General features: G+C 40.0%; 1 protein-coding gene across 1 annotated transcript in view; it reads right to left on the minus strand.

The window, feature by feature from the left end:
- Positions 1-5,176: 5,176 nt before the first annotated feature.
- The window catches only part of PIGM (phosphatidylinositol glycan anchor biosynthesis class M), a 36,469-nt gene continuing 30,932 nt past the window's right edge, over positions 5,177-10,713 (minus strand). Inside the window, exon 2 of the mRNA XM_017736363.1 lies at positions 5,177-10,712. Within this exon, the coding sequence (XP_017591852.1) occupies positions 9,888-10,712 (825 nt within the window). The 3' untranslated portion in view covers positions 5,177-9,887. The remainder of the gene's footprint in view (position 10,713) is intronic.

Raw genomic sequence — 10,713 nt, forward strand, 5'->3', positions numbered from 1 at the left:
GTGTGAAGTAAAGAGACAAAAGTGCAGCAAATCTCAGTGCTAACTAGTGGCTTTAAAGGACGCATTTCCAAACATCTTGTGAGCAACACTGCTTACCTTTGATGTCTCTTGCTGGGCTTGTAACCTGAATGTGAAAAACGGGTCGAGGCAGCTCTCAGAAGTGCAGAACAATCTCTGCTCCCGTTGTGATTAAAGAGTCAAGTGTGGCACCCATGCACTGTCAGAGGTAGCCTGCCTGCAGGCAAATGACAGAAAATGTGCTAGTGTAAGAATAATTAAACAAACAAATTTGGTTTAGACAAAAGCAGAAACTTTCCCAACAGTAATCTATTCCAGATTGCAGGGAAGCCTTCAATAGCTTTCTTTGAATTCTCGGGATCACCGTAAAATCAGAACCAACAAATAGCAGAGAAATAGAGTCTTTCGTACTGGGTTAACATTTGCTGCCAGGTTCAAAGACCTCAGGATCACATCTACACAGAGTGGTTGGATGTAAGACATGGGACTTAGATGACAGTTGTGTCACAGTAAAGAATTGCCTTAGTGGCTGTGGTCACACAAGTAATATATGAGCAGTTCTGAGCTATACCACATAGAGTGAAGTTTCTTTTAACTCTTGCATTCGAAACACTGGGAACACAAGAGAATTCCTTTTTTCCGAAGTCACATTTCAATGGCATGCTTGGCTGCTCTCACAGGGAAGTGATGGGGAGCAGGAAGCTAAAATTTGACTGCTGCTTTCCCTGTGAGCCTGCAGATGCAGGCTGAGGTTAGACAGAGGGAATGAGCAACAAGGCACATGCACAATACACAGAGGAAACGTCTCTGAGGAGATCTGGATCTACCAAAGACAGCTGCCACGAGCCCAGGTGCGACCAGATCTCCAGCCTCTCCACCACAACAGCTGTTTTCAGCCTGGCTTGAATTTCTGAGATAAAACAACTTCTCAGCATGGGTCAATCCAGGCCAGACATCATTGGCTATGCTTGGAATGCTGCCTTTTCCTTTTTACTAAAATTATGTTTTAGATGGTAAATCTGCCAAACTCTTTAACTGTACATCTTGTCAACTGCAGTAGTCTGTAGAAAGGGTTTACTTTCTGATAAAAACCCACTTATTTTCTTCAGGCAAAACTATTTTTACTTACCTACAGGCTAAGCTAATCATCCTAAACAGCAGTACATACCATTCCAGAGCTAAAGGTAAACTATTGTTAAAACAGAAGACAATTTCGGCTAAGGGCTGGATCTTGATTTTATTTTGCATTTACACAAGCCATTATTAGTACAGGTAAATGGAGTTGTGCCAATTTATCTGTTTCTCCCTCACACTCCCTGACTTCCTTTTCTCCACATTGAAAACATGTGAAGTCGCGTAAAAACTGTGGTTTCCTTTTGGGAGAGAAGGCAGCCAGGCTCCAGGGGTTTGGTATGCTTGAATTAACCTGGCCTAATGAGCTGTCTCAATCTACCTGCTTTTTAGTTACCTGGCCAGCTAAAAGCACCTTTTTTTTATCACACAGATCTGTTTTGTCAGCTTTGATTTCCCTTTTTTCCCCTTCTCACCTATCAATCTGTTACCAGCTGCTAACTGTCATCTGTGAAATCCCAGTGAAACAAGCTGCAGTTGGGGTTTACTGGCCCAATCTGATAGTGTCTGCTCTGGAAGAAAAGAGCAAGCAGATACACAGGCCCAGAACGGAGGTGTTATCTGACACACAGCTTTGTGTGGTGTAAAATAAAGGGCATAGCCAAGTAATGGAGCACATTTGGTTATGGGAGTGCTCTGCTGGGGACACTTGTGTGGTTAGGAACCTATGAACAACCATCATGGATTAGACCAGTATCCTTCTCCAAATACCAGCAACAGATGCAGAGGAAAACTACACAGAGGTGAGATTTGCCTAGAAATACTTCCCTACTTCACCGTGATTTGCAGCTTGTTGAATTCCCAAGACCAGAGGACATAGTTTTAGTATTTAATAGCCTTTGACATAATTTTCTATGTATTTGCATCAGTTGTTCCATAGCCATGAAACTTAGCACCCTCAGTGTCCTGTGTCTCCAACATTAGGAGAAGATTTATTCCCCATTTTCATTACTAATTAATCTGCAAAGGCCCAATTGTCTTTTGGGAATAGCTAAGAACTTTACCCCTTCCTTCTAGAGGGAGTTTGATCCACACAAATCTACCTTCCACTCTCAGGCCTGACTGACATGTCCCTGTAAACCAAAAGGGGCTTCTTCCTATATCCTTAACAGATGTTTATCCAGTCAGGATGGGCATGATGTCCCTGAATTTGCTGCTGCACTATTACAGATGTGGATATATATAGTTAAATAGGGTGTATATATCTATATCTATTTAAGATATACGTAGATTTAGGAGGAGATATATACCATATAGATTAAGGCAACCTCTGGGTACCTTAAGAACTGCAGAGGAATCACTTTGAGCATGCTATGGGGAAGTTTGCATCTGTGCACTGCCACCCTGATACGGCCTCCAGCACTCAGCACGCCCTTGTTTGGGAAGCCTACAAGGCTGATGCAAACGGAGAGCTCCCTGTAACTGCTTCTGGCACAGCACATCTGGTCCAGATTCCAATTTGGTAGTCTGTGACTCATTTTAACAAAAGCTTTGGAGAAAGATACAGGTAAAGAAATCTTTTCACCTGTATATGAATGCAGAATTGTAATTTGCCTTTATAGTGCCGCTCAACAAGTAACTTTTTTCTTGGATAACATCATAATATACTTTTTACAAATATACAGAAACAGTTCCTGAGCCATTATCTCTCATTATTTATACCAGCTGCAGAGTTGTCTGCTGCTTCATTTTCCCAATACATTTTCCATATGAATTTCCAATGCAATCTAAGCAGACCAGTAAAAATAAAATCTTATTTAATTATGGTATCAGCTCACTATAATTTTTCTAAATTATTTTTCTAAATTGTGTAGCTTTTTACCATGAATTCCATTATCTGATTCCAGATCTTCATTTAGCTTTAACAGTAATTCACCCTCTCCTAAAAATGAAACACTGGAATGCATATGAGAGCCTAACATAACCCACCAAAAAAAAAAAGTTTAAATACATGCAAAAAAAAAAAAAAAAAAAGGCATGTTGAGTATTTTTTAATCAAAATGTCTTTAGTTAAGTGTTTACAGTTTACTGCCAGTCAGACTTATAATTGTTTCAAACAAGACTGCAATCATTACAGCAGTGTGTTACAGAAATAGATTAGGAGACATTTTGGCTCAAAAAAGGTGTCAATTAAATGTATCAAGCCATCACAAGTGGCAAATGCAAACAGCTCAGCAAGCTGCAATCACTTCTTAATGATAAATTAGTGGCAGAGACAAGAGAACAGTCAAGGTCTCTGAGGCCTCACTTTTTGCCCTTGTTTCTCGATCACTTTGCTCCATCCTGCATATGTAAATTTTGGTCCTGGCCATGCAGTATTTCTTTCCAGTGAACAAACAACATTTGGTTCACTTTGAACAACAAACTTTCTTATACTTAATCAACCAGTTTATTAGAGCATGAAGGAAAATTGGTCATGACTTCAGTTCCTGTACTGCTGGAATTAACAAGCTGGCTGATGCCAGCACTAAACTTGGAAGTGCTAATGGTAATTAAAATCTATTTTCAAATACATCTGACAGTTTTAAGGTGAAGTACTTGTTATTCATGTGAATTTCCAGACTGTGTATAAAAAAAAAAGGTGCTACTTTCTTCAGGAAGGTGTCAGCTGTGGAAACAACATAATTAGTTATTAATTAATTATTAATTCTCTCTGATATAGCATTTGTTCTCTTTTAGAGAGTTTATGGCTGTATGTGTCCTCTAAAGTCTTTGAGTAAGGAAAGCTTGAAACTAGAATTTACAAGCATTGCTATTTTTAGTTACTCTGTTTTACACACACACACGTATATATGTATATATCTCAGAAAGATATGACAAAATAGTGCTAATATTGAAGCTGACATAAATTATCAATAGCTTTACAATTATTTGACAAAAGTCCATGTAACCCAACCAGTCAATTTTCCCTCAGGTGCATTTGGGTAAAGTACTTCATATTAGCAAAGTATTCTAACACCTAGCTCAAATGGGACTGTGTCCTTCCAAAAGGTGATCTCAATTATTCAACATAGTCACACAATACAGGGCAGAAAATAAGGGGAGGATAATCATACTTTGTGTTCCACTTCATTTTCTAAGCCTGCTTTCTGGCTAATTCAATCTATTGGATCAGTGGGAGGGACATGGGATAGATTAAAAAATGTTGACTGTTAGATCACCAGGGGATTTGAATTCATGTTCTTTTGCACAGAGTGGAAGCATATGGGCCACAGAGTGCAGCTCTCCTTGGAAAATTACTGTCAAAACAGTACCATCTCTATTAACACAGCTGCTGCCTTGTGAAGCAGGAATCAGGTTTTACTTCAGTTAACCTTCAAAAAGCAGTTTGAGAGTAACTGCTTACTAATAACCTCTTGCTACACCAACAATATTGACTAATAATACCTTATGCAAGTCACACCTGTACAACTGCCCAAGTGCTACTGTAGGCTAGACCCCCTTAGGATAATGTGAAGGAAGGAAAGTTATATTCATTCAGCCTGACAATTGCTAGCAAGTTCCCATTTTCCTCCTGTAAAATGGGAAAGCACTTTTGATCGAATACCCTCCATATAAATAATGGGAATTTCACAGTATGGGTTTACTGCTCAATTTGCCTGCATTTCAGCTGACTTCCAAGGCTGAAGTTCTGTCTTTGTAGCTAATCAGGTACAGACATTTCTTTTAGACATTTCTCCCACAGATGTTTTAGCTGGCTTCCCCACCAATATCCATGAAAAATAGGGAGGATCTCTCATCTGTAATGTCTTTTTGTGCAAGCTATGAAACGTTTTATCTGAAGAGATCATTAATATCTGGAAGTTAAACTCTAAGAATAGTAAGAGACTACAGCTAAAGCTTTATCTACACATTAAGCAAGATTGCACCCCAGTAAGCAACCTCTTCTGCAGAAGCCCCTACCCCCCTCAGCATGTGCCAGAAAGGAGTCAGGAGGAATCCTGCTCCAAGTACTATCAACTTACACCATTAAAAATTGACAAATTTTGGTGTTCACCATACTGACAAAAAAGAGACATACCAGCTATTAAAAATGCACGTAACAGTTGCATGGATTTATTGCATCAATTCATTAATGTCTTAACAGAAATATAATTTAAAAAACGCTCAAAACAATGGTACTGCATCAAGAAAAAATTTTATCTTTCCGATGCTTTTACTAGTACAAAATGTAGGTCTCTGACTTCATTCATCCTGCATAAAGACTGAAACATGTCTCCTACACAAATGTGACTAGTGTAGATTTTTATAATGAAAAACATGAGGATACTGGTGGAATGTACACCTTCAAATACATAATTAGTTGGTTCCTTATTGTGTCTATTACACCTCAAGATCCCTGCAGCATATTATTTAATTTTCCATATGCATCAAAATTTACGTAATTCATTTTTAGAGTCGCTAGAGATTCTGAGTGCTAAATATAAGAAATATCTAAGGAACCCGTTTTGCTGAGGGTAGCTCTGAAAAACGTTATTCAAAGGTGTATTGACTGGGACTTCTTTTTGCTTCTGTACGTGCAGGTAAATGTTTGGGCTTGTGAATATAGCGCACATAAATATGCCCTTAAGCAAGAAAATTGCTTGAGTGGTTGGGTTTCAGTCTGAGTAAAAGGTTTGTCCTAAATTCAGGGTAATCCTATTCCATAATGCTGCTATCACTAGGACATGCATTCTGCAGCTGTCTTTGGCAAATGTATATGGAAAACCTCATATATTTAGAGGTTCCCTGTGTTTGCCATGTATTTCTGCAGCCCTTTTGAAGTAGATGACTCACTCTTCCCAGATAAAAAAAGCAAACTATTTGCTCATAATTTACTCTCTTTTAACATTTACTTTCTCTATACAATGTTATGAAAAATGCTGGAGTTTCCCCTTGCTGTTAAATACAAAAGCTTCATGGTTTCTTTGAAAAAGGTAACAGATGAGCTCCGTTTAGCACACCTAATTGATGTCTTTACTATTACAGGAGTCAATACAGTGCAAGTAACACACAAGAAAGTTAAACTTAAGGACAAAGTACATTGTGTCATAGATGGTAATTCAGCATCCTCAAACTAAAACTGAATGAAATAATATTATATTTTTGTTTACCCTGTTATTTGAGTAATTTCATTTATAAATGTTAAAGCAAATCATTGTTAAATTCTGAGCTTTGCCTGAAGTCACCTGAGAATCCAGTCATGAGTCTTTGGACAATAGGCTGCAGTGTAAAATGCAAGGCAAAAATGTTAGTTTTCTTGATTCTTCTTTTCCCTTCCTCTTTCACATCTTGTACTTTGTGCTTAAGGGCTGGTTTCAGCGCAACATGAAAAATTTCTGCAGGTGGGACACATTTATTTCAATGGGCACTTCAACCTTTAAAAAGAAAAAGTAGTCGGCATTACAGTTTTGCAACTCATGGTAAGGAAGGAACACTGACATCCAGACACTTCAGTTCCTAATTACCAGAAAATAAATGGACATAAAATTATCACGCAAAATAATTTGAACAGCAGCAAAAGCAATAAATGTTCCATAGGAAATGAATTTGGTAAATTTTAAGGGCATTATAACTACTCACCATAACTTGTTCAAGAACCGTAACTTGTTTGGTACTTGACTAAATTACTTTATCCCTTTTTTTCTAATGAATAGAGTTATATAATTCCATTTAACTATGGAATCTTTTTTTAAAAGCAAGATCTAAACTCTCAAATATCTTTTCATTTATCCCCTTTGGTTAATTTTTCTCATTGGTTCATTTTCCTACTCGGTTCATTTTTCTTCCAGCTTTTTATGAGTTACTTGAATTACTTCTAAATTCCAAACACATTTGGGTGATTAAGAAAACAACTGTAAAAAGAGGGATTCATCCTGGATTATTAAAATGACGACTGTAAATCCATGTTTAAAAGCCTTTTTTAAAACTTGCTTATGCCTGGCTTTCTCAAATCATTGCTGCAGGACTGGTACTGACCTGCAAAGGGAAGGTACCCTTCAGTTCCTGTTGCTGCTTCAGAATTTGTATTCTAAAAAATGGTGTGGAATTGCTGAAAAATCTGCCTTCTCAAAATTATTTAGCTGTTAAAAAATCAAGAATGTACTTTTCATAAGGAAATTACTTCTTACCTAAGAAACATCGCAATTCTGTTATGAATACAGTAACTTAAAATGCTGGTTTTTGCAAAAGGTTTTTGAGGTTAGAAATGCCTTTTGGCTTACATTTGCTTTCTTTGCCAACAGGAAGGGAAAAATAGAGGTGTGGAAATGTCTGCAAACAGCATAAGTAGGTCTGTTAAAGCGAAACAGAACATTGATCTGAGGGAAGAAAACATGCTTTTCACAACAGAAAAAATGTGTAACGGAAAATGGAAGATCAGCTGCAAAGGAAAATGAGCCATTGCCTGGGCATCAGGATGGGGTGAGCAGAAGTATCACACAGAAGAGCCTCTTCAGTCTTCTGCTGAAGCTGGGTATATCCAACTCTGCCTTGGAGAATAAAGCCACATGGGACGCTTTCGCTTCACACACTCACAGCACACACAAGATGTTTTGCTGATTAATACCAAACTGTGTGCAAGTGGCTTATGACACCAGTTTTTTGACCGATACACCTCTAGTGGAAGATGTAGACAAGCTGGTGCTATAAAATTTTCTTCATCCCAGACAAAGCCAGGGGAAGGAAATCAGTGCCACATCTGTTAAGACCTGCCCCAAAAAACCAAGACAGTCAAAAGAATATCCATTGCCTTATCCAGTTTCTGGATTTGCAAAGAGGCTGTCAGGATTTTCACAACTTGAAGGCAAGTGAGAATGCAGATGGCAGAGAAAAGCTTTCCACTGGAGGAGCAGAAACACCCCCCAACACTCTGACCATGGAAATCACAGGAAAATCATCCTTCCTTCAAACACATCAGAATGTCCAAACTGTGGTGTATGGCCAGTGTGGTGTAAGGACATGGTCTCATTCCTGGTAACATGCCCTTTGGCTCTGGGCTGTGGGGGCTCAGGGGGTTCCTCTCCTTTCATGTAACCACCTCAATGGGGCTGAGAAGCAATGGGAAAAGTACACAGATCAAAATACTGTAATTCCATCTCACGAGGTAGCACTACAACTAGGAAAGGAAATCCTGTATGTGAGACAGGTGGGAGTCACTACAGTCCTGAGGAAGAGGGCTGCCTCAGGAGACAGCAGGGTTCAGAGAGGCAGCACAGCAAATCCACTTGGCCATACCCTTTCCCAATCACATCACTGGGAATTCCACCAAGTGGTTGAAGCTATTTTGCCTTGAAGCCCTGCTCTATGTTACACACTAAGGGTTTCACTTTCACACTGGATGTAACTAAAAGGTGAGGCAAATATGAAAATTCTTGTATTTGGCATATGCCTATGTAAACTAGATTTTATTAAAACACATTGTCAGTTTCCACGTCTGTCAAAAGCTGTGTACATCAGACCTCTTGTGGGATGATCTTGAGAATATTGATTCCATAATGGCGCTGCTCTCCTCTCACTACCTGGCACTCAGTTCCACATCTTCGTGTGTCTCCTCTGGGAATAAGTGTGTTTTGACAGGTTATAGAGCTTCCTATTTCAAAGCTTCCTTTTTTTTCTGGCAACTGATCAATTTCTTCAACTCTGAATCATTTTTTCATTTCTTTTTAATAGAGAAACAGAACCACTGAGAAACTACATTTCCAATTACTGTTTTGGTATAAACTCTAGTGCTTTTGGGACACAGGTGCCATTCTAACTGTACTTTGACTCTTTGCATGTGCTATTGTTAACACCCACAATAACTGTATATTAACTGAAATTTAAGGCACTGGCCTCTTTTCTAGATCATGGCATGAAGAAACAAATACTTAAGCTTTATACATATCTGTGATCCAAGACAGGTATATGGGAATATCTTCCTCCATGGCAAGGGGAATAAATCTATTCAAAAATTCAAACAGAACAGAATATGCAAAAACAAGTGAAAGAGGGGTATACCTGAATTCTAAAATAAATTAGAAGTCTCAAGGAATTAATGACATGAAGACCAGGTACAGGCCACAAACAGTGCACCGCTAAAATGTTACTGTAAAAACAAAAGAAAAACAATCCCCAGTGTACGTACTGAGCGACTGCCTTGCCAAATACCCCACTGACCTACTGGAATGTACAAAACTGTCAAACTCCAATTTTATAATCAAACGCCACCTTTAAAATCTTCTGTGTTATTCTAGACAAAGGCCAAGGTCCTCAAGCAGACTAGCATGGAGAATGAAGAAAAAGGTGCCAGGGCTACTCCATGAGGGAGTATGAGCAGGAACTGAGTGTGACCCCAGTACAGGGGTCAAAGAGCAGGGCACAGTTACACTGTCTCTGGAGACGGCAGGTGAAGACAGTCAGTACAGATGGGTAGGGCCCATTCATCAGAGCCCCAAACATGCTTAAGAGATGAACTGGTCCAGGGTACTTCCAGGGATTCCAGGGAGGACACAGAACTGGAGGCAGCGCTGGGGAGAGGGTTGCAACACAGTTTCAAGACCCATACAGAAGACAGGTACAGCTGCTGACACTGCTCAGGGCAGGACTGGGGCTGCTCAAGGTAACTGAGGCCAATCAGTGCTGTCACAGCCCTGAAACAGTAACATTTACGTACAAAGTGCTTTAGTACAACTTACATGCACTTTTGTTAAACAAAGGGCTGGTGATACGTGATGCCTTATCAAGGACAGTAGGGCTGCTTCTGGATTTTGGTCAGTTTATTACCATTGTTTCAGTTTTTTTGCAACTTGTGCTTCTTTTTGATAATGTGAAATAATCTGAACAATTATGAGGCTATTAATTAAAAGGAAAAGCAAGCCTGCCAACCATATAAATAAGAAAGTGTTATATCCTTTGAACTCCAGAAAGTATGCAGGAGTAAGCCACAGCCCTTGTCCGATGAACCACAGAAGAAGAAGCAGCACGCCCCGACGCCAGGACATCTTAATACTAGGCATTACAAGGGGCAAAAGACAGAGATACCAAACAAAGTACTGGGATGTGCATACTTTGTTAAAAGTCACAAAAATAGTGGTGTGTAGGAAACAACTGAAGGCAAGGTCTCTGTAGAATGCTATGGACACAACCAGGAGCAAAAGCAGCTGGGGCAGGAAAGCTGCGAGCCCAAGGGCAAAACTCCATTTGCTCTCTGCTGTCAAGTACAACATGTAGAAATAGGGAGAGAAGTTATGACGGATATCCCTCCTGGTCAAGTGATAGAGGTAGGCATGCTCCAAAAACTCCCAGCCATAGAGGTGATAAAATGCCAGAGTCAAGGCAGCCAGCACTAATCCGGCAAGCGTTCCAAAGAGCAGCACGTCGCAGTTCAGCATCTTTATAAAAAGGTGCCAGAGGCGCGCCATGAACGTGAACTTCGCTGTTTTGTTACCCCCCGCATCCAGCGCCCCTTCCCCGCGGCGCGGCCTGGTGCGCAGGCGGAGCGCTATGGGCAGCGCGTAGGTCAGGGGATAAATTTTCATGTGCACGGCCAGCCCGTAGCACACGGCGGCCTTGCCCACGCTGCCCGTCTCCACCCAGTACAGGGTG

Source organism: Corvus brachyrhynchos, unplaced genomic scaffold (genome assembly GCF_000691975.1).
Source record: "Corvus brachyrhynchos isolate BGI_N302 unplaced genomic scaffold, ASM69197v1 scaffold595, whole genome shotgun sequence".
NCBI lineage: Eukaryota > Metazoa > Chordata > Aves > Passeriformes > Corvidae > Corvus > Corvus brachyrhynchos.